This window comes from Eschrichtius robustus, chromosome X, assembly GCF_028021215.1.
Source record: "Eschrichtius robustus isolate mEscRob2 chromosome X, mEscRob2.pri, whole genome shotgun sequence".
NCBI classification, from domain to species: Eukaryota; Metazoa; Chordata; class Mammalia; order Artiodactyla; family Eschrichtiidae; genus Eschrichtius; species Eschrichtius robustus.
The window spans coordinates 12,407,207-12,432,423 of NC_090845.1; the positions used below are offsets into that span (position 1 = coordinate 12,407,207).

Consider the following 25,217-nt stretch of genomic DNA (forward strand, 5'->3'; position numbering starts at 1 on the left):
ACAACTCAACATCAAAAAAAACAAACAATTCGATTGAAAAAGTGGGCAGAAGACCCAAATAGACATTTCTCCAAAGAGGACATGCAGATGGCCAACAGGCACATGAAAAGATGTTCAACATCGCTAATCATCAGGGAAATGCAAATCAAAACCACAGTAAGATATCACCTCACACCTGTCAGTACGGCTGCCATCAAAAAGAACACAAATAACAAATGTTGGCGAGGATGTGGAGAAAAGGGGTGCAGCCACTAGGGAAAACAGTATGGAGGTTTCTAAAAAAACTAAAAATAGAACTACCATATGACCCAGCAATTCCACTCCTGGGTATATATCTGAAAAAAACAAAAACACTAATTCGAAAAGATACATGCACCCCAGTGTTCATAGCAGCGTTATTTAGAATTGCTAAGATATGGAAGCAACCTAAGTGTCCATCAATAGATGTATGGATAAAGAAGATGTGGTGTGTACACACACACACACACACACACACACACACACAATGGAATGCTACTCAGCATAAAAAAGAATGAAATTTTGCCATTTGCACCTAAGTCGGACAGAGAAAGACAAATACTGTACGGTATCACTTATGCGTGGAATCTAAAAAATACAACAAACTAGTGACTATAACAAAAAAGAAGACTGACAGATATAGAGAACAAACTAGTGGTTACCAGTGGGGCAAGGGAAGAAGGGAGGGGCAATTTAGGGGTAGGGGATTAAGAGGTAAAAACTACTATGTATAAAATAAGCTACAAGGATATATTGTACAACACTGGGAACACAGCCAACATTTTGAAATAACTACAAATGGAGTACAACCTTTAAAAATTGTGAATCACTATATTATACACCTGTAACTTGTATAATATTGTATACTTCAATAAAAAAAAAAGAAGAAACTTGTTTCTGCGTCAGTTAGGATCAAAAGCTGAATGGAAGTTACAAATTGGTTTTTGAAGGACCCAAAGCCATATATAGTTTATTTCTCATCCAAGTTTTGGAATTATCTTAATGAGTTTTTAAATGGTAAGAAAAAAATAGAAGGAAATGAGCAGTTTCAAGAGCAGCGCCCACTGTTTTACCTCAAAGTTTTTTCTTTCTTTTTTTTCACGAAGGCAATTCTTGTAGTCACCTTTGGAGCTGGTCTCAGGGATGAGGTTACTTGAGCAGGTGGGCTATACTGAGAGAAATGGAACAAGGGCCTGGGGCAGGGGGGCATGTAACTTTCACTGCTCTGCCCAGAATCTGCAAAGTGGGATGGAAAACGCTTAAGCACTTTCTTAAGGAAAGCCTAGAAGATAATCCTTGATGAAGGGAAGTGAGGTTATTCTGCTGCTCACACCATAAGGAACCTGGTTTCCCCACAAGTTTTCACGGTGTCTCTGTCTCTCCCTCTCTCTCAGGTCTCCTACGTAAAAGCGATTGACATCTGGATGGCAGTGTGCCTTCTGTTTGTGTTTGCAGCCTTACTGGAATATGCAGCAGTGAACTTTGTCTCCAGGCAGCACAAGGAGTTTCTGCGGCTCCGGAGAAGGCAGAAGAGGCAGAATAAGGTACAGTTGACCCTGAGTGCAGACAAAGTCAGGTAGAGCTTGAGGTGGTTATCCGGGCAATGTAATTTAGAAAATAGAACAATACATCGTGAGCAAGAAGCTGAAGTTAATTTTTGTCCTGATTCATCCTACTATACTGAATTACTGCTCAGGTTAGTCCTTTAAAATTGGGACAGAGTTGTCACTTTTAGCAAATAAAATTCATCGAGAGATGAATGGATAAAACAGATGTGGTGTACACACACACACACACACACACACACACACACACACACACACTGGAATATTACTCAGCCATAAAAAAGAATGGAATAATGCCATTTGGAACAACATAGATGGACCTAGAGATTATCATACTAAGTGAAATAAGTCAGACAGAGAAAGACCAATATCATATGATATCACTTATATGTGGAATCTAAAAAAAATGATTCAAATGAACTTATTTACAAAACAGAAATAGACTCACACACATAGAAAACAAACTTATGGTTACCAAAGGGGAAAGGGGGAAGAGGGATAAGTCAGGAGTTTGGGATTAACACATACACACTACTATATATAAAATAGATAACCAACAAGGACCTACTGTATAGCACAGGGAACTATACTCAATTGAATAACCTATAAGGGAAAAGAATGCGAAAAAGAATACACACACACACATACATATACATATAGATAACTGAATCGCTTGACTATACACCTGAAACTAACACAACATTGTAAATTTACTACACTTCAATTTAAAAAATATATAGGGCACACAGTTAAGCCTGAATTTCAGATAAATAATATTTAGTATAAGTACATCCGAGATGTTGCATGGAACAGACTTATATTAATAAATTATTTGTTGTTTATCTGAAATTCAAATGTAACTGGGAGCCCTGTGTTTTATCTAGCAACTGTAGTTGGAGATATATATTCCATTTGACAAAATTACTTTAAAATCCTATAGTTTTGAACATTGATAATTTGTGTGCGTGTCTTTGCTCACAAAACTGCTTTGATTGACTTTTTCATGAATTGCTCGGCTTTATGTAAATAAGGTCCCTACTCATGTTGATTTCAAGCTGATAAATCCAATTAGACTGATCTCATTGTCTCAACTTTAATTTTAATGCAGAAACCCAAAACTTACATTATCTAGAAGTTTGAGGTTGGAAATACATGGCTCGAAATATCCAGTTCAGTGGTTCCCAAATTTGCCGGCACATTAGAATAGCCTGGAGATCTTTCAAAAATCCCAAACCTTGGCCATACCCCATACCCATTAATCCCAGTCTTGGAATGGGGCACAGGTGTATCTTCTGAAGGTCCCCAGGCAATGCCAGTGTGCAGACACATTTGGGAAGCAGTGCCCTGGTTTATAATTTAATTTCATATAGGACTCCAGAAGCCTTGCACTTGCTTTCAGTTTCAGATTCTGGGAGAGAAATATGCTCTTGGATATGGAGAACTCCAGTGCCTGTAACAATATCACTAGCGAACTGAAGTTAAAATTTTACATACAAGAGATGAGAGAGACTTTTCAAAATCTGTTCCCCCTAAAAAATGATAAATTAAACTCGCTGGGAGCCTAGAAGATAGCATGGAAGGTAATGTGGGATCATGGGAGGAAACTTTTTACAAAATGGAAAATAAAAGAACATGTTTGCCAACAGGAATACTGTAGCAAAAAGGGAGAAATCAACACTGCAGTGAAAGGACACCATAATTTCAAGGAAAAAAAGAAAACACCTTGAGAAGATGAGAAAGGGTGAAATCCAGAGCCAAGGGTCAGGGTTGGCCTTACATGGAGACAGATATTTCAGCCATTTTAATAATGACTTAAATTAGTATCAGTTCATTGATGAGGATACCAAAGCACGGTTAAATAATTTGCCCGTGCTCATGCGCCACGAAGTAGCACGGCAAGACCTGAGGTGTGATGCCGTGTCCAGAGCCCATGTGCTGCACCACTGCACCGACAAAATGGGAGAATGACAATGGGTGCTGATCCACTGGTAGTTTGATGATGGTACGATGTAGGAGCTCCTAATTGCTCCTATCATTTCCAAGGATTATGAGGCAGGTTATCGGCTGAAAATGGGATGGAAAGGAGGAATGGAGAAGGTTTAAGGAGGAAAGATATAGTATTAAATAGTAGTTTGGGAGAATAAAAAAGCCATTGCTCCAAGGAGAGAGATGGGGTCAGAATGTTGAGGCAGAGGTAGTGGGAGAGCCCATCTGAGGTCTGTGGTTATAAATTTAAGGTTTACAATTAAATTTAAAACTTCAATTAAAACAATCAGCAGGTGCCCCTTCGCAGTCAAGGCTCTTGCTATCACTGACAATTGAATTTTGAAAAAAAAAAAAAAAAAAAAGAAGGGGGAAGCATTTCCAATTATTTGTCCCTTAGGAAATGGCATCTTTCCAAGGTAGCACTTTCCAATTTTTTTGAGTCTGAATTATGCTTAGAAAAAATGGTAACAAGAGCTCGCACTGATTGAGGGGTTACTATAAACCGTACTTTCCATACAAGAATTGATTTAGTCCCCACAACTGTGAGTACTGTGATCATACAGCCCAGTTTATGCAGAAAGTCCTGTTTCTGCCTATTTTCCTGATGCCCTGTGTAATTCAGCATTTGTCTCGGATTATTCGTTTTAAACCAAAACACTTATTAATAGTTGCATTAAAATAAACTCAGATGGGTTTGGTGGACCTCCACTCTATATATCTGCTTTCTGTCATGGTGTGATCTTCTGGGTTGGGGGTACACAGGTGCAGTACACAAGTTCTCACTTTAACATGTGCTGAAATCTAAAAAATAACCATTACCATCCCTGGCCTCTGTTCTTGACCCTTTCCAGAAGCAATGTCATAACTAACACTCTTTCCAGGATAGCTGGAAGGGAGCTTGCTGATAAAATGAGGTGCACTCAGACACAAGAGGCTAGGGATAAATCTTTCTTTCTTTTGGTCTGTCAGTGATGAGATACTGCTGTCCTGCTGGCCATCTGGGGCACCAGCCTTGGCCCATGACATGGCATACAAAACCCAGCAAGCCACTAGGCCACCCTTTGGTGGGGTCAGTGGAAAACATGGGAAAATCGTAAGTTCAGTGAACATGAGACCAACAAAATAGAGGCTGAGCAGTCTTGCTGTGGACATCTAAATGCTCATGATTGAATGGCTTTGTCATTTCTTGATGATTTAAATCTGTAATTGTCTTACTGTTTGATAATTACTGTAAAATAAAAAAGCATCAACATTATAGAGCTGGATTATCCGAGCCACTTTCCACTATCAAAACTGCCCTTGTTGGGATCAATTAAGTGGTCATCCTGCCAATAATGAAGGCAGTGTTCTTATCTCCATTGTACAGATGAGGAGAGGAAAGCCCTGAGAGGTTAAGTAAAACGCCCAAAGCCACACACGCAGGCAGCCTGGCTCCAGCGTCCCAGACCTCAGCTGCTGCTCTGCGGAGTTCACGTTTTACATCTTACATTCTGATCCAGTATCTCTCTCCCACTCACACGCTTGAAACAAACACCTCTAATGCACCCTAATATTTTCTATTCTGTTTTTTTAAGACTGGTCCATCAGGGATGAGATTAGAGTGAGGCAAGTGAGATTAGTCACACAAGTACAGGGTCAGATCTTGTTTTTATTTAAATTTGGTAGTTTTTCCCCATGGATTTTTGCATTAATAAGGAATTTTTCAAATATTGCATTAAAATATTGATCTGAAGTACTGGGGTTTTGGCACCCCCTTACATTTTGCACCTGAGACCTTACCTTGCCCTAGTTCCAGCCCAGCTGGTCTTGAACCATTAAATTTTCACAGACCCTAATAGGCTGTGGCCTGAGTTTAAAAACAAAAACAAGCCACCATGTTAAAATGTTCAATATTCCCAATAAAAAAGTCATCTCTTTAATTTCCCATTGGGAAACTGACCTCCCCGACACAATACAGCCTGATTCTTTAGACAGTGTAAGAAAATCCCAGAGCAGATTACTTCCCAAAGTGACATTGGCATGATGATTTATTCAAGGAAGATGTTTACTGAGAGAGCCCGGAGATGACATTTACTTACATGGGAAGAGGGCCTGGTATTTATTGAACCATCAAGTTATGAAACAGGGTCACTTTCAAGGAGGGGACCAGGCAATACGCAACTAGGTGTATCTGCTCTACCTTTTCTACATCTCAAAAAGCAGCCAATTTTATCAAAGCAGAGTTTCTCAGCAACAATCAAGCTGAGATCTTCACTGACAGAACCTGCAAATCCCTATGGTTGGGCCAACCCCAGCCTGTAAGAAGTTGATGTGCCCCAGGTCTGAGTAGTAAAATCCTATTTTTATGTTATGCCCTCAGCTCCAGTAACTTTTCACACCATGTGATGGTTTAACAACTTCCCCGTAAGAACTTTAAAGCCTCACCTGCGCTTCCCTCGCCCCGTCTTTTTATATCTGCCCACACCACTCCTGACTTTGGCATTGTGCCTGATTTCAGGTTTCCAGTTACCCATAGAGATCTGACTTCTTTATTTTCAGTGACTAAACAGCAATTGTAGCTGCTTGAGAACATGGCTATGGCTTCCAGGCCACCTGAGGATGAGCCGCCTCTTAAAGGGAATGTTGTGAACACACTGTTCAGACTTCAACCTCCCCAGAAGAAAAGATGGGGCCTCAACCTAATTAGACAACAGGGTGAGAATGTGAGGCCCTGACCAAAATGTCTCACGTGACAGTAACTTGGGAAAGTACTCATTTTTTTTTGCCATTTTCCCTTTCCCTCCCTTCATTTACCTGTCCTTTAATTCTTAGATAGATTGCCAATTTCCCAAAAGATAACTTCCTAGTAATCTGAAATATATATACATATAACTGAATCACTTTGCTGTACATCTGAAACTAACACAAAATTGTAAATCAACTATACTTCAATTTAAAAATAATAATTTCCTGATCCTACAGGGTGGAAATGATACCACTCTTTCAAGCATGCATAGTATGTAATTTGTTCCTTTCATAAGGTGTCACTTTCTACCCATTTGTTGTACGTTTTACAGAAGAATATAAAATTGAAATGTATGGGGAGGTATTATTTAGGACACTTTACCTAGAAATACCTGAATCCTGCTCTTAACCAATCATCTTCCCATTGACCTACTGGAGGGGAATAAACCTACAAGAACAGTAGCTATTTTATCGTTATCCAGGCTTTAGCCTCAAATCCCAGGGCAATGCCCCAGGAGGGGAACAACTTAGAAGCCCTGTCCCTCCACTCGGGAGGTCCAGAGCCCTGCACTATTTCCTCCTCAATGTTCCAAGGCCCTTAGATCTTCCCATTCCAATGGGGCATAAGCCCCACTGGTGAAGGCCAGAAGACAAGGACCCAGAGCAAATGGTCACCTGGGAGTGGCTTTTTCACACCCATGGGGTCCTGGAAAGTCCCCAGTCAGACCAACATTCCTTCTCCTTAAGGACCAAAGTCTCCTTCCTCTCTTCCTGGAGACATCCCTTCAAACACTTAAGGATGGTGAGCTGGCAGGTCTTCTCAAAGTTTCTGAGCTAAACTGACCTAGTCCTTCCTATGATACAGCTTACAGCCCCTCAGCACACTGGTCACCCTTTCTCTAGTTCGCTAGTGACATCCTGAAGTATGAGTCACAGAATGTGACAGCCCAGGCATGATCAGTATGTAATACAGAAAAGCAGTAATATCCCCTCTTTATCTGCACTTTTTAATAGAGCATTAAATTATAGTAGTGCTTTTCAGTGGTCATATTCCACGATTGGCTCATTTTGACGTCGCTAATGCTTGTTCATTTCCCAAGTCTTTTTTTTCCTATTAATACAAATAGCTGTCAAGTTATCTGTTCTTGATTATGTGCTTGATTTTTTTCAAACCTAAAGAAAGGACTTTATATTTATTGCTATAAATGTTCACCTCTTTGGATTTGGCCCATTTTTTAGAATGTATTAATCTTCTTGATAGTGATTTACTCATCTGGAAAATTAGCTACCACTTCTAGCTTTTTAACACTGACAAATAGGTGTCAATGCCCTTCAAGCAAACGCCACCAGGAACAAGCTGGTAGTTAAGTTGGGTTTACTACACTTTGCAGTGAGGGGGGAACATAGAGAGGGCTCTAAACTGGGCGATTTGGGAGGAAAGCCTACGGAAGCAGAGGTTTGCTCTAGACTGGATGCTGTCAGAAAGCAGGGGAAATTCAGTGATTAGGTATCTCAATAAATCTTATTTATAGGAGGGCAGACTAGAGTGAAAATAAAACTATATTTGGTAAAGAAGCAGCAGTCACTCATTTTAACCGAAAGAAAGACGTTTAGTATTTTCTGGGTGTCATAGTGACCTTGTTTTCATCTGTGCTTTGATAACATTATGAAGTGACCTTGTTTTGTCTCACTCTATCATGGTCTCAGAGTAACCCTGAGCTTGGTATTCTGTGAGATTACTACAACTGGCAACATTCAAACTGAGGCTCTGTAATTTACCAGGTCTGTGACCCTGGCAGGTTACTTAAAAAAAAAAAAAAAACTCCCTGTGCCTCAGTTTTCTCATCTGTAAATAGAGTTAATATGTATTCACCTCATAGGACTGTGGTGAGAATAAAATGACTTCCCATGGGTAAAGCTCCTAAAATAGGCCCTGATATGTGCGAAGTTCTACGTTTAGTGATTGCTTGTTTTAGTATCCACTTTCTGCACCACAAAGGTATGTGGTAGACGCAGGGTCATAAAGGTTTTGCTCAATGTATGGGGGAACATAGTCTACAGATTAAAATCAACTATCTTAGAATACAGCAATAGGCTGCCGACCTGCTCCCTCCCCCATTTTTACTCCTCTCGTCTTTCTTCCACAAAGGGAAATTAGACTGCACAGCAAGATGTCAGCCAGGTACAGCTATTTTTATAATCATAGGGTTGAAATAATGAATTCGTGCTCTTACTCTACAGTGTCCAAACAAGAGAAGTAGAAAGATTAAGGGTAAGCTGACTTCTTCCATTTTACCTCCCACTGCTAAGATGTAGTTTAGCCACAGCCAGTTAGTACAAGGGCACTTTTCTCAAAGCTACAGAGGCCATTAAGACCCTGCCAACCCAATTAGAATGTAAACGGACTTTGAAAGAAGGCTGCTGAAATGCAGATGTCACTACCACTAAGCCTGACCGACCAAACAAATCTAAGCAAACGGGGGACCCACTGAACTATATTTAGAGTAAGGTCAACCTTTGAGAATCTTGCTTTTTAAGGTCTCTCACCTTTTTCTTCCTCTGCAAAGGATTAGAGCAGTGGTTCTCAACCTGGGCTATTCTGCCCTCCCCCCTCAAGGCACATCTGACAATGTCTGGAGATATGTTTGGTTGTTACAGCCAAGGGAGGGGTGCTACTGGCACCTAGTGGGTGGAGGCCAGGGATGCTGTTAAATATCCTACAGTGCCCAGGACAGTGCCCACGACAAAGGATTATCCAGCCCTAAATGTTGACAGTTCCACGGTGGAGAAAACCTTGGTTTAGAACATTGGTAGGTTACACTTCTCAGTATGAAACATTCTAGATTATTTTCTGTTTCTTGTATGTAAATCGTGTCACCCTTGCAAACACCTGCCCACCAAGGCAGGAGAGCACTTCCGGTTCTGCTAACATCCGTCAGAGTCAATTCCTGCTTGATTCATATACACGTGGGGTCCATTGGGTGATGGCCAGTTGTCTTTCCCTCACATTAGAAAAAGGCAAATTCTATTCAGCAGCCTACCTTCAAAAAATTGATTTATTTATTCAAATGCACTGAGTAGGAAGGAAAACTCCATCTGATTGGCTTCATTCATTAAGACACAATTCATGTGGATGCCTCCCACCCCCAAAAAAGATCTATGATGCTATGCATAGCTTCATGCATGAAGTAAGGCAGGGTCACAGCTGGAAAATACTGGGTTCAGACTCTGAATTAACATCCTGATTCTGAGAGATGAAGATGCTTGTATGTGGGTAGGAAAAAAAATTAAGCTCTTTATCACACCTATTTAGGGAATGCTCATTGGTGTGAAGAGTCATAATGTAAACTTATTTTTAGGATTAACACCTGAACATGTGTGGTTCAATAGGCGCACACATCCACGTTTGGTGGTAAAGAGAAAGGGAAGGCAGTAGGACAGCATTAAACAAGCAACAAACAGTGTTATTCATTCTAGAGAAAACCCAGTGGGGAACTCTTAAAGTGGGTTTGTTACTCACACTGGGAGAATGCCTAGGAATCCTCACTCTGTAGACCAGCACAGGAATTGAGAATAACCAACGACAAGTGCACTTGCCCAGTTGCAGACTGCAATGAACAATCACAGGTGGTGCTGGTGTATGGACTGCATCTTGACCGCCCTGCTCTAGATCAGTACTTCTCCAACATTGGTGCACATGAGCATCACCTGACGCCTAGGTAACACACAGATCCCTGGGCTCCAGCGCAAGAGATGCTGACTCAGTAGCTCAGAGCCTGGGACTTTGCCAACATTTGCGGGCCAGCTGACGCTGATGCTGCAAGTCCAGAGACCCGCACTTTGAGTAGCGAGGCTCCAGAGAACTCGGAAAACGGCTTTCGGTAATTAAATGCCATCATTACCTCATACCTTTGCTACTAAGGTGTCCATAGTCATGTCAAGGACATTAACCCCAGAGATTCCACGTTGGGAAACTAGCCATTGAAAGATTAACAAACAGAAAATACTTTATAAAGGTATTTTTAGATTGAAGATCCCTACGGGTCTCCTTTTTCCTTGTCCTTGGAAGGAAGCTTTTTTTTTTCCTTTCAAGAAGAATACAGTGCAACAGTGTATGTTCTCTTTTGTCATTTAGCATTTTTTCCATATTCTGCCACGTGTTTGCACAAAATGCTTAAAGAGGATTTCATACATCATTAATTAAGGTAACAACTGCTTCCTTAGCAAGCAGGATGTTGAAGAGGTTGTAAATGCTTCTCCTGGGAGGCAGGAGGCATGTTTGGTTTTTGTCTTAAAGGTTGAGGGGTTTAGATGAGGCTTTCACAGACCTGTGTGGATTAGGAAGCCACCACTGTATTTAGAGGCAGAGAGTGCCCCACGGCACAGTGTTTACCGTAGAGTCTGTATCCCAATACGTCATATGTACATAGACTAATAAGCCGACGCATTTTCTGTCTCTCCCTGGCCTGTGAGCATCCCAAGGGCAGACTTTGTGGATGGCTTGTAGAAAGTGTGCAATACATCTACACTGAATCTATGAGTGAATGAATCAATAAAATAGTCTGAAGGTAAGGGAAAGCCACAGTGGTGGCTTCCTACTACAAGTTCTGCTCTGCCTTGGTGTGAGGAGAAGGAGAGTGTCTTAGGCCCCAGAAGCATGCTCAACTTTTGCAGGGCAAGCTGGCAACACTGAGGGCTTACTCCAGGAACAGCCCTCCATCAGTAACCGCTGGGGGCGGGGGTTAAATATCCCAACTTCCTTGTCCCTCTGAGGCATGTTCTACACTGGCTCCCGGGGATTCCAAGTGGCACTGAGCCCCAGCTGCCCACACTGTAACCTGCGTACCAATGCACCTTTGACATTGTTTCTTTCCCCACCTCACTTTCCCACTCCTCTACTGGTGCCTCCTGAGATCGCCTCCCGAGATGACCTCCCATATAAACTATTTGTACTCATATCTTTGTCTGAGAGCCTTCTAGAAAAAGCCAACTAAGACAGTATCAAGCCAACATGTGGGCTCCCTCAGGGTTGAGTAACAAGACAGGAAGCTGGAGAGGTGAACAGGTGCTAGGAAAGGAAAGGCTCCACACCATGCTAAGAGGGTTGAACTTCCTCCTCGGGGCAATGGGGAGACACTAAGTTTTTAAGTAGGGAGGGGATGCCATGGTGAAATCTGCATTATGAAAAAAAAAGTCCAGTTGGGCACTATGGAAAATGCTTCAAACAGAGCAGGACAGGAGGCAAGAGGAAGAGGAGCAGGTTCTTGTTGTAATCAATACCAGAGATAATGAGGGATTGAAAGGTTACAAGAAATTAAATAATTTCTAAAAAATTAAGAAAGTAAAATCACCCACTCTTCTCACTTTTATTCAAGATAGTCCTAGCCACAGCAATTAGGCAAGAAAAAGAAATAAAAGGCATCTAAATTGGAAAGGAAGAAGTAAAACTGTCACTTTTTAGAAAACCCTAAAGATTCCACCAAAAACCTGTTAGAACTAGTAAACAAATTCCGTAAAGTCACAGAATACAAAAATCAATATACAAAAACCTGTGGCATTTCTATACACTAATAACAAACTATCAGAAATAAATTAAGAAAACTAACCCATTTACAGTTGCATTAAAAAGAATAAAATACCTAGAGATAAATTTAACCAAAGAGGTAAAAGACCTGGGCACTGAAAACTTTAAGACACTAATGAAAGAAGTCGAAGACACAAATGGAAAGATATTCCATGCTCATGGATTGGAAGAATAGTTAAAATGTCCATCCTACCCAAAGCAATCTACAGATTGCAATCCCAATCAAAATTCCAACAGCATATTTCACAGAACTAGAACAAATAATTCTAAAACTTGTATGGAACCACAAAGTATCCCAAATAGCCAAAACAATCTTGAGAAAGAAGAACAAAGCTGGAGGCATCACACGCTATGATTTGAAACTAAACAACAAAGCTATAGTAATCAAAACAGTACGGTACTGGCACAAAAACAGATCAGTGGAACACAAAGGGCACCCCAAAATAAACCCACACATATATGGACAATTAACTAACAAAGGAGCAAAGAACATCCAGTGGAGGAAGGACACTCTCTTCAATAAATGGTGTTAGGGAAACTGGACGGCCACACACAAAAGCATGAAACTGGACCACTATCTTATACTATACACAAAAATTAACTCAAAATGGATTAAAGACTTCAATGTAACACCTGAATCCATACAATTCCTGGAAGAAATCATAAGCAGTTAGCACCTTGACATCAGTCTTACTGAGTTTTTTTTGGTGGATCCGAATCCAAAGGCAAGGGAAACAAAAGCAAAAACAAATGAGACTACATCAGATTTAAAAGCTTCTACACAGCAAAGACAACTATCATCAAAACGAAAAGGCGACCCATGCAATGGAAGATAGGATATTTGCAAATAATATGTCTGATAAGGGGTTAATATCTAAAATACATTAAAAAACAACCTAATTAAAAAATAGGCAGAGACTCTCAATAGACATTTTCCCAAAGAAGATATACAGATGGCAAACAGGCACATGAAAAGATGTTCAACATCACTAATTATTAGGGAAATGCAAATCAAAATCACAGTGAGGTATCGCCTCACACCTGTTAGAATGGCTATTATTGAAAAGAAAAGAAATAGTGAACGTTGGAGAGGATGTAAAGAAGAAGGAACCCTTGTACACTGTTGGTGGGAATGTAAACTAGTGCAGCCACTATGGAAAACAGTATGGAGATTCCTCAAAAAATTAAGAATAGAACTACCATCTGACCCAACTATTCCACTTCTGGTTATTTGTCCAAAGAAAATGAAAACACTACTTCAAAAAGATATGTGCACCCCTATGTTCACTGCAGGTCACATGCCTGTGAAGAGTAAGGTTTTTGCCGGACAGAATGGATAGACAAAAGTATGACTCATGTGATGGTCCAAGGAGGGGGGTAGAGAAATGGATATAATGTCAAGAATGAAAAGAGAACATTTTCTACGTAAATGAAAATGTGACCAATACAGTAGCTACTATCCCCCACCCCTTTTTTGCAATAAAACCGTTACCCCAGGTCCTTAACATCAGTGATCCTCTAATTATCAAACTTAGTTGAAGTTCTAGTTTTGCACACAGACCCTTTTAAGAGACTTTCGCTATACAATTTTTTTAAAGGGAATTCAACATTAAAATAAGAAAACTTGTATCAACTAGTCTCCTTTAGGTGCTATTTGTGTTTTGTTTGCTAGGATAGACAGACTCCCAGACAAATGATTTCAACACAGAATGTTGTGCACCACATGAGAGGTTTAGGTGCAAGATTTGGTGACGACCAAGGAGAGAGCATCTCCTCCACTTAGCAGCACCAGGGAATTGACTGTTCACCTGGGTCTTGACACAGGAGTAAGAACTTGTCAGATGAAAAAGGGGTGAGGAGGATATTCCGGCTGAGGGAACAGTTATGCAAAGGCTCAGAGGCAAGAAACAACATGGTGCTTTCAGGTCATCATCAAGAGTTGGGTCTCAAATACCATATGATATCACTTATATGTGGAATCTAAAATATGACACAAATGAACTTATTTACAGAACAGAAACAGACTCACAGACGTAGAGAACAGACTGGTGGTTGCCAAGGGGGCGGCGGGGGGGAGGGATGGAGTGGGAATTTGGGATTAGCAGACACAAACTATTACAAATAGGATGGATAAACAACCAGGTCCTATTATATATCACAGGGAACTATATTCAATATCCTGTGATAAACCATAATGGAAAAGAAAATATATGTGTATAACTGAGTCACTCTGCTATACAGCAGAAACTAAGACACCATTGTAAATCAACCATACTTCAATTAAAAAAAATACTTTCATAAGGATGAAAACAGATAATGAACTTAAAGCAAAAAAAAAAAAAAGAGCTGGGTCTGGCCAAGGGTTGGGGACATGGAAGGATGAGGAAGAAAGACTACAGCTGCTCACGAAGTGGGAGCCACCAAAAGGTCTTAAAGATGCTATAATCAGAATGGAACTGTCGGAATGTCGCTCTGTACAGAAATGGCCAGGCTGGAATGAGGCAGTGTCAGGAAAATGCTGCTTCAGCATTTCTAATTAAACACTTTTAATTGTACACTTACTCTACACTTACCTAAAAGCCCCTCCCCAGAGGCATAGATTATTATGAATACACGTTTATCTTTTTGTAGTTTTGCTGCAACTACCTTTCCAAATCTGACATACATACTGTGACCTTAGCAAAGCTTGCCTTACACAAGTGTAAATACGAAAATGCCTTTGTGGTTTGAATTATTTGCAGTAACACATGCTTCTCTCTTTTTTTTTTTTTTATTTGTTCTACTTATTTATTTATTTTTGGCTGCATTGGGTCTTCGTTGCTGCGCACGGGCTTTCTCTAGTTGTGGCGAGCGGGGGCCACTCTTCGTTGCAGTGCGCGGGCTTCTCATTGTGGTGGCTTCTCTTGTTGCAGAGCACGGGCTCTAGGCACATGGGCTTCAGTAGTTGTGGCACGTGGGCTCAGTAGTTGTGGCGCACGGGCTTAGTTGCTCTGCGGCATGTGGGATCTTCCCGGACCAGGGCTTGAACCCATGTCCCTTGCATTGGCAGGCGGATTCTTAACCACTGTGCCACCAGGGAAGCCCCACACACATGCTTCTTATCGTTGCTATAATATCACCACAAACTTAGTGGTTTAAAACAAGACAAATTTATTATCTGTAAGTCTGGAGGTCAGAAGTGCAATACGGGCCTCCCTGGGTGAAAATCAGGTATCGGCAAAGTTGCATAGCTTCTGGAGGCTTGTGGGGTTGTCAGGATTCAGGGGCTGATCAGGGGAAACTGTGCTCGCGAGCGGCAGTACCACACCACAAGCTGTAGGGATGGGCTTGGGCAGGACTGCATGGGGGGGTGGGGGGAAGTCCCTCACGGCAGGCACCGGGCCAGGGGCTGACAACGAGGAGCTACCGTCGAGAAGGGACGAGGGCAAAGGGACTCCTGGGGACGAGGAGATCCGAGAGGGGGCCTTATCTGTCTTGGTGGCGCCATTCAGCAGCATGCAGGCAGGGTCCCATTGGAGAGCTCCGAAGGGCAGCAGCAGCTTGGGGTCTTCTAACCACAGGCTCTACCTTATCACTGGCCAGCAGACGCCGGGCATAGTTATATGAGGTGTGCGAAGCACGCAGGCTCTAGGGGACTAGCAATCTGCTTGTTTGGGCCATTTAAAAAATTATTCAATGTGTAAAATTTGCATTTGGTGCCAGCAGGCTTTTGAGATAACAGGTCTCAGCCTACAATGGAGAAATAAACAACCTAGGGGGCCAGTACACGGTGGCCACCTTCATCTTGTTATGTAACAAAGTTCTAGGGGAGAATCTGATTTCTTGCCTTTTCCAACTTCTAAAGGCCACCCACATTCCCTGACTTACAGCCCCCTCTCTCCATCTTGAGAGCCAACAACGCTGCATCTCTCTGACCCTCCTTCCATAGGCACGTATCCCTCTGACCACAGCTGGGAAAGATTCTCCACTTGTAAGAGCCTTGTGATTAAATTGGGCTCACCTGGATAATCCAGGGCCCTCTCTTCATCTCTAGGGCCTTAACTTAATCACACGTGCAAACTCTCTTTGCCCTGGAAAGTAACATATTCACAGGTTCCAGGGATAAGGACATGGACATGGTTGGTGGCCATTATTCTAACGACCACACATGGCAATGGTTTCCTGCGACTGTCTGAGAGCGTCCACAGACCACTCTAGCGCTCTCCATGCATCCTTGAGGCAGGCCAGAAGTGCCAGAGCGGCTCTCAACCAATGAGAGCTGGGGTGTTGGGGGCCAAATACTCAGCTTCCTCAGCCCTTGGTAGGTCCAAGTCTGAGGCTGTGAGAGGTTTGAGCCCCACTGGCCAACAGTGGTGATGGCTGATCATTCACACCCCCTCTACTGACTTTCCCCCTTGTCCTCTCCCACTTCCCGCCAATGCTACCTTCCAAATAAACTACTTGCACACAAATACCTTGTCTCAGGGTTGCTCTGGAGAGAACAAAAGCAACGCCTCCTGGGCAGGGGACTGACGACAATCAGGGTCCCATTTAATCCTGTCCTCTGCCTCCTCACCAAATACCAAACAGATCCTGGAGTACCTTTTGTGCCCAAAGTGTGAAAACAGAGGGCTAAGGATCTAGAAAGAGCAGTGAGTGGCAAAATAGTGGTTTCTTCAAATTACAGATAAACAACTGCATTCCATCTACTGCAACCTACAGTTGGAAATGCTAAAATATGTTTGTGCTACTGGTTTTTCCAAACAACTTGACAGGTTTCATAATACAATTCTATTTCTTTATGTCCCGGAAATCTAAGCCTGTGCCTTCAGCTCTGTTACTGTCTGAGAAAGGCTATGATGGCAGATATCTTAAATCTTCTCCTTTGACTGGATAGCTCTTAATTGCTGTAGAATTCTTCGCGATGATGCAAGCTGTAGTTATTCCAACAGAACTGGATTCTCATAAAAAGATCAAACTAAATGAGAGAAGTCTGGTGCCTCTCTGACATTAAATTAAAGAGATGTGGGTTTACTAATCACAATATTAATTTGTCTTCTCTCAATAGTATTCTTGTTTGTAATAAACTCACTTGAGGACAAAACGCTTAAGTGAAGCTGGAGTTATTTCCCACCTGACTGATGAATGGTCATCAAAAGCAAGTGCAACCATTTACAAAATAAATGATCCTGGCTTTGCGCTGAAGCGGTTATAAAGAAATGGGCCCTGTTTTCTTAGTTTTCGCTCTAAGTTGCTGGACAACCCTAGAATTCATTTGATTAACAAATATTTTTTATAATGCTTGCTTTGTACAGAGTTATGTTTTAGATAAGGGGGAGTGAGGCTATGAAAACTGCTTGAAACTGGCTCCATGCAGCTTCAGAGATCAATAAGAAAACAAATTAAATGCAAAAATTTTCTAATATGGAATAGAGAGTGTTAAGAGCCATAATACAGTCAGAGCCGTGGCCACTCCTAGGAAGGGAAGATACTCCCAGCTGATGAGGAGGGGCTGTTCTCAAGGAGGAAGTGGCACTTGTAAACTTCATTTCGTCTTGGAATGTTAAATGTAAGGTATTCTAATATCATCGTGTTATTGTGAATAAATAAAATAGAATTAGATATTCTATTTCATAGGTAATGAAAATTCCACTCTTGAAGTTGACGTTCAATGCTCACCAGAAAATGGTCTCGTCCTATCTTGCTGACAGTATACCTCTCATTTGCATTAGATGAACCTGGAGAGCTTCCCACGCTGAGACATTCAAGGTGAAAGCGAGAGTCAGTGACGTGGAAACGTCCTTTAATCTAAAGCAGTGGTTCTCAAGCAGAGGCTAGTTCTCCCCTGCCCCAGGGGACACTGGCAATGTCTGGAGGCATTCTTGGTTCTCACAACTTGGTGGGGGTGAGGGGGAGAGACTGTATGTGCCACTGACATTAAGTGGGTAGAGGCCAGGACGCTGCTAAACATCCTACAAAGCACAGGACACAGCACTCACGGCAAAGAATCATCTGGTCCAAATGTCAACAGTACCAAGGTTAAGAAACCCTGATCTCAGGGACAGAGACACACAGAGGGCTGAGGCTTTTGAGAGAAAAAAAAGTTTAGCTTCATAATTACAATATGCTTACAAAGATACTACTCAGGTGAGGAGTAATTAATTAGAACTTGTATAACCCAAAAGAAGACAGAGCCAGAAAAACCTTTTAATTAGGTATTTCCTCTTTAGTAAGTTAGCTCTTTATTCTATATAAGCTTCTATTTATACCAGATAGTAAAAAAAGAAGGGGATCCAAAATATGGTTCTTTGTCCTGGTAACAAGAGTACGAATTTTGTTGGGCATATAATTTAATTGCTTTTCAAGAAGGTGACACGAGTGTAAACATGAGGAGGTTAAGTTATTGAATGTTCCCACTTCATTTCACTCTGTCTGCTGCTGGATTTATTCAAGAGCAACAAAAGTCACATGAGAAATGAGTCCTCATATTTTCTAGAGAAAAGATAACGCACTAGAGCAAGGTTCTCAATCCTGGCTACACAGTGTAGTCACCTGGGCGTTTCTGAAGATTTCCGCATGCCCAGACCACACCCCAGACCAATTAAGGCAGTCTTTGAGGGGGGGGAAGCAAAACATCTTGATTTTTTTTTTTAAGCTTTACCAGGTGATTCCAATGTGCAGCCAAGTTTGAGAACTACTTTGCTAGATCCTCGCTTCTTAAAAAATGTCACCCGTTGACCAGCAGCACAGGCATCACCGGGAGCGGGTTAGAGATGCAGACTCTCAGGCCCCACCCCAGACCTACTGCATCAGAATCTGCATTATAACAGGATCCGCCAGGGGATTCACAAGCACGTTGAAGCTTGAGAAATGTGCTGCTCTAGAACATCTTGCCAAACAGTCCATTTTTTTAATGTACACATATTGCAATATGCACAGTCTAAAATAAGGCACGCTATTAAGGCATAGGAAAATGCCCCAAAGCACTAAATAAAATTAATTTTCATGTGATGAGAAATGCTAAGTTCATCGCTATGACTGCTCTCTTTTTCAGTAATTTTATCTATTTTTAATTATGAAAGATTTCAGTCATACAGAATAATTTAATCCTGTGTTGCTTATTGTTATCAGTTGGTTTTGTTTTTCCTAAGAAGAGTAGCACTAGCTATTCAGTGACCTAGGATTATCACCTGGTATTGAGAGCCAAACGGGAGCCCTACGCAACACCTTTTCCCATAACTGAGAAGGTGCCCTCTCTAAGCTCTGTGTTCACACGAGCGAGGAGGAGACGATGTGAAATGCCATCCAAAAGAATCCATGCCAGGGTGAGGAGTTTCACTGTGGTTAACAGGATTGAACTGTGCACGTCTGTATGATAGTAAAACAGTTGTTCTAAATAGTCATACGACTTCTGGAAAGAACAAAATGCTTCGAATTAAGATAGTTTGGCTGTGATATCTCCATAGGGAGTTTCTGAGGTTTGCTAAATGTCGTACAGACAGCCAGTTCCTGGCTGCCAGACCGTAGATGCCTTAATTCATCATAGTATCAACAAACGGTCTTTCACACTTCCAGTCTTTGAGGACAGATTGATGAAAAAAGAACTTATAAAAATCCCTGTCATAAAGCCAGCTTTTTTCATACCAGCCAAATATCCCCTCAACATGTTTCATTATAGCACACTTTTCTAGAATAATTCTGCCATAAGAATTCCTGTCCTCTTTAAAAATATACACCTCTTCTCTTAAAATCATAAAAATAAAGAGATAGGAGACAATCATGGCATAGTGAAATGAGCTTTGGCCAGGCGTCCAGCTGGCTGAATTCAAATCCTGGCTGGTACTATATCTGCTGAGTGATGTGGAGCCGTGGTCTTATACTCTGGGTCTTAGTTTCTTCATCTGTAAAAAGGGTCTAATAAACCCTTTGTCACGGGATTACTATTAGGAGGAAGCAAGATTATGCATGTGAACCACGGTGACTTGCACACAGCCAACACTCATCAAATATTTCCTTTCTCTTCCCTTCGTCTGTTTTTTAAAAAAACCTGCAGGAAAATGTCATCAGAAATCTAAACAGCAAAGCCTGTTATTCATCTTTCAATCTGAAGAGCCTGTCACATTGTCTGGTACATACTAGGTACTTGAGAAATGTTGAATGAATTGCGGGTTTCTACTCAGGGCTCATAGCTCAGTGGCCTGAAGGTGGGAAACCAGCCAGCACTAAGTCATCAGAAGTCATGCCATTTCTTATACGGGGCACTTAAACATACAGAGCTATGTCTTCCTAAGGATCCAGCCCACTGGCCTCTGACTTCTAGCCCAACACACAACAAACCTGTGGGGAAAGGAATGGACAGCTACCTGGAATAGTATAATGGAGCTCTTGACGTAAACGTATCTCCTCATGCTCATGTACAATGTCCTCTGACTCTTGAAAACGATCCTATGTATTATTCTGACTAATTTCATCACCCACTGTTTAGTGCACAAGACACTCACAACTATAGTATTCAACTCCAACCTAAGAAAGGCAACCATTTAGGAGAGACTAGGAAAAGGCATGGCTACTGCTACACAGAGGTGAGCTAAGGACGGAAGGTTGACTTGCCATTCAGCAGGCAGACAAGTCAAAGAGAATCGCTAGACGCGAAGAATAGGACATGGAAAGGCCTAGAGATGTGGAAAAGTTTGGGCCACTGAGGGAACAGAGTTTCTAAAGCATAGGTTATGTCATGAGAGATGATGGAAAATGAAACTCGAACAGTCTGTTACGGCCTGATTATAAAGGGGCTGGCAATCTGTGCCAGCAGGATCTGCATGTTTATTCTGGAGGCAAATGATCAGTTCATGGATAACCAGAAAAGTGAATTCGGAATCCTTGATCTCTGGAGCTTATTTCTTGTAACAGAAAGTTGCTTCTCCTGTGAAGCTCTAGAGGACTTGGAAGCATTTACTGCTACCTTGTTGCTAAAATCAAACAAAAGCTGTATACATGTAGAGTCTAGGGCTCAGTAGGAAGTGGCAGGGCCTAGCGCCATGCCCGGTCACAGTGGCCGTCTCCCAGACTCCCTGTGAAATCCCAGAGCCTTCTCAAGCATGACAGATGACAGCGGCCACGCGTTTAAACAGAACGTGTGACTCTTGGTCAGGAGTCTCCTGTGGATCTGGAAGCCTCTCTTTTAGATTTCCCTATGACAAGCCCATGCCCATCATACAGCAGATGCTCAGTAAAGATGTGATGAATGGATACTGACAGCAAAGAAACCAACCAAGGCCATTAAACATGGTACTTTTCAAACTGTGGGCTGTGAGCAACTTGTGGGTCATCAAGTTGGTTCAGTGGCTCACCACCAGCTTCTTTGCAAAATAAAAATTAGAAAAAAAAATTAGAAAATATCAGAGTGAATCCTGCTTTGAAAAAGTAAATACCACTTTGTGAACCTTTTGTTTCTGTTAGATATATTCATGTGTGTGGGAGTGTGTGTGTGTCCTGGTGGGGAATGGAAAATATGTTTCCTACCTTGGGTCACGGCAAAGAAGTGACTTCAGGGTACAGCGGGTTAGGTAAACAAGTTCACCTGAGCTTTTCTGGCTTAAACCTTCTCAAATACTCCTAAGAGTCAGTCACAGGTCCAGTAGCAGGGGTCCTTATTTGGTTGCTATGACGACAGGGACAGGAGGCCGACCTTGCACTGCTATGCCTCACCACAATGCACTGAGCCCCTCGCCCTTGACTTACCAGCCCCACCCACTCCCCACCTGAGCACTGTGGTGCCCATAACCCTGTGGGCTCACCAGGAAGTAACCTGTGTCTGCAGCGTGGAAGCTGCATTGTCCTCAGCTGGGTGTGACACCTGCCTTATAAGGAGGCACTCACTGGGGGGAAAGAGACACCTACCCAGGACTTAAATCTGTTTTCCATGAAAATGTATCTTCTTATCACCACTTAAGTTTTCTTCTTTGCCTCTGATTATAACTATTGCGTTGGCATCTTTGAAAAGGAAAAGGAGGCAGAGTCCCCATTACATGCCATGTCCTGTGCTACATACCTTCACACACACTCTCTTAATTAGAGACTTGACTGGTTGACAATTAGATCAATGGATCCCGGTATTATTTTCGAATTGTGCCCAATCTCTGTCTTCTGGGTTTACTGCAATCAATCTTCCCTCTGGGCCTACAGACAACTTTCTGTCTGAAATCTTAAATCTGGTAACCATAGTAACGAAGCAGAGAGGAGGGGAGATCTTGGAAATGCAGTACAGATACAAAAAAGAAAAAGGAAAAGAAACAAACAAAAAAACCCTTCCATTCTTTCCCATTTTCCTTTTCCTAATTTTTTTTTTTTTTTTGCAAGAGTTGCCTATAAGAAGCTATAGTTGAAGTACTAGTGAACAAATGGTTGCAGGGAAGGTAGAAGAGAGCTGGGGCACAGATGATCTGCAGAACTAAATAACAATCCAGAAGAATGGAGCACAGGTTGTGTTTCTGGTTCACTTTGCTGCTCTGAATGTCCTTGGGAGAAGCAACAGGAAAAGTGCCTCCTGATGGTTTACAGTGTTCGTCTGCTGCTAATTTTAAAACAGAACCTACAGTCCATCCACACTCAACAGAGAAGACCTAGCTTATCAGGATCATTCAAATTCCAAAAGAAATACGATCAGCCAGAGAAAGCAGGTTTATAGTTTTTCACCTGGAGAAAACGTGTTTGTTCTGCAACTGCAGAAAGCAATGAAGTAATGGCCGGGGGACGTCTCTTTCCTCAGGATACGCCTCACTGCCCCTCTGTCAACCCTCCTAAGCCTTCTCCAAGTCACACCTGGGTGATTTCATCATGATGTTAACCTATCTCTTCAAAGTTGGGAGGAAGAGATCAAGGGCAAGACCAAATATAGATCCAATCCTGTGGACTGAGTTCTCAGTTCTTGAGTTTATTGAGCTCCCTGCAGAAATGAACAGCTCGCCAACCTTTGACAGCCAACAGCGTCTACTCCTCTCCCTCTGAGCTCCTTTCAGCAGAAACTGAGCAGTGGGAGGGAAGAGGAGAAAGAAAGAAGTGGCTATTTGGAAGGGTGCTATTATGGCGTGGAGCCTCTAGGCTGTCAAAAGTGGCTATCATAAAGACAGGCCTCCACAAACATGTTGTGTAGACCTCTAAAAATACATCCATTCTGTGCCTAGTTTACATAATATGAGGTTGCACATTACTATTTGTGGTTTTTCAAATTATTCTATATTCTATATTTTATATATTCTACATTAGAATCTTCTTCAACATTATAACAGCAGCAAGGGACTTGCTGCCTAAATGAAACCCTTAGAAATGAGGACATAAAATAGTATGTGAGTCAAAAATAATCAAAAGAGAAAATACACCTGAACCAAACTGTTGCTGTGGGTTGATTACATTAGAGCAGGATTTCTCAAAATGGGATCAAAGTGATCAGAAACTTCCGGGAGGTCAAGGAGGGTCATAGCAGGGCACAGCTTACTAAATACATCTTTCCTGCACTTGGGTCAGCACCTTCAATTTGGTTTTCCCTCCTGGACTTCTTACCTTAGCAACTTTCATACGCAACCAGAGACACCCACAATTAGAAGGTACATAAATGGTTATCTTGGCCCCTAACCCACATGTTACATCAATACCAAACATCTCCAAGAAATGATCAAACACTCGAATATCTCTAGCAACAAGGAATTCATTACCTTCCAAGATGTTGTGCTCCATGTTCAGGCATAGAGTTGTTTAAAGTTCTTTCCCATGTTGAGTTGAATTCTGTCTCCCTGTAACATCAACCAATTGTTTTTGATCAGCAACCTTGGAATCATTAGTACAGGTGGTCTTCCCTCTTCTGAAAACACCTGTTATATGAGCCACGTTCATCTGTTTTCAAGGCCAGCCTCTCTTGTTCCTTCTATGGTTCCTCGTGTGGTGGGCTTTCAGGAACACTCAGCACCCTGGCAGGGTTCCCTTGCCCCCTACCCTGCACTCAGGCTGTCCTGTTTGTATCTCCTACCCCTTTTCCTATCCGATGACCCAAGTACAACAGTCCATAAACTGGGATATCAGTGACATTCTCTCTTTCAAGAATTTGAATGAAGAGTGCTCTAATTAGTAAGCTCTAATGGTAGTAACGACCTGAGTTGAAACGGTTCCCATAGGGTTGAGGTTGGGGTGGACCAGTTGAAATATGCATAAGTAAAGGAAGCTGAAAGGAGAAAAGCAGAAATGGGGGAGAATCACAGCCCAGAGAGATGGTGAATAATCTCATTTGCTGACTTGCTTATTGGAGTTCCTGGACTGGGAGCCCTGCTTACACCACCATCAATATCATCATCGTTGCTAACATTTACTGAGTACATACTGTATACCGGCAATGATACAAGCCCTCAGTGTGCATTAGCTCACTGAATCCTTTCAAAAACCCTAAAAGGAAGATGCCATTATTCTCTTTTTTTACTGCAGAGGAGACTGAGGCACGTAGAGATCTGAGTGACTTATCCAGCTCCCACACTGGTTAGTGACAGAGACAAGACTGGAAACCAGGAGTTCTGGATCTAGAACCCAGCCTTCTTACCTTTACAGGGCACTGCTTCTCTACCCTTGGTGACTCAAGAGATTTTCTTACAATATTTTTATAGTAATTTCCTAAAGAAATTCTCCCATTTAAGCTGTCATGAGCAGGTTTCTGTCCTTTGTAACAAATCCTCCCTGATTAAGATACAGGAAGATTAAAAGATACTAACACCTGGCCAAATGGCACAGACACGTGTCCTTGAGCTGCTCTGTAGTTGCACTAAAAAGCAGGCTCAGTGAACCAAACGAGGCTGCCTTTACATTTGCTTTTCTGTAACATATCTGTAATATTCATGTATTCTTCCAGAAGCAGTGCATTCCATGGTATTATTACAGAAAAAAGTGCCATCTAAATTTCCTTTAATGACTCTCGCCTGACATCACCTCTTCCATAGTATCCCGTGGCCTGTACATTCCTTTATCATAGCACATATCACATTATATTGGAGTCATTTGTCCGTATCAGGGTTTCCCAACCTCAGCATTATTGACATTTGAAGCTAGATAATTCATGCTTTGTTGTGAGGTGCCATCCTGCGTATTGTAGGATGTTTAGCAGTGTCCTGGCCTCTATGGACTAGTTGCCAATAGCACCCTCTGCCCCATTGTGACAACCCAAAATGTCTCCAGACGTTGCCCCACGTCCCCTGGGGGGAAAAAAATCACTCTTGGTTGAGAGCCACTGGTCCACATGTTCTAGGCACCCTCCACCAATCCCACACTGACTTCAAGGGCAGGGCTCTGTCTTTTGTGCCCTTACTTCTTTCTAATGCTTGGTA

At 42.0% G+C, this 25,217-nt stretch overlaps 1 protein-coding gene across 3 annotated transcripts in view; it reads left to right on the forward strand.

The window, feature by feature from the left end:
* The window catches only part of GLRA2 (glycine receptor alpha 2), a 185,195-nt gene that overhangs the window by 149,216 nt on the left and 10,762 nt on the right, over positions 1 to 25,217 (forward strand). For all 3 annotated transcript variants that reach the window (XM_068533456.1, XM_068533455.1, XM_068533457.1), the window contains exon 8: positions 1,413 to 1,562. In XM_068533456.1, coding sequence (XP_068389557.1) covers positions 1,413 to 1,562 — 150 coding nt within the window. The remainder of the gene's footprint in view (positions 1 to 1,412; positions 1,563 to 25,217) is intronic.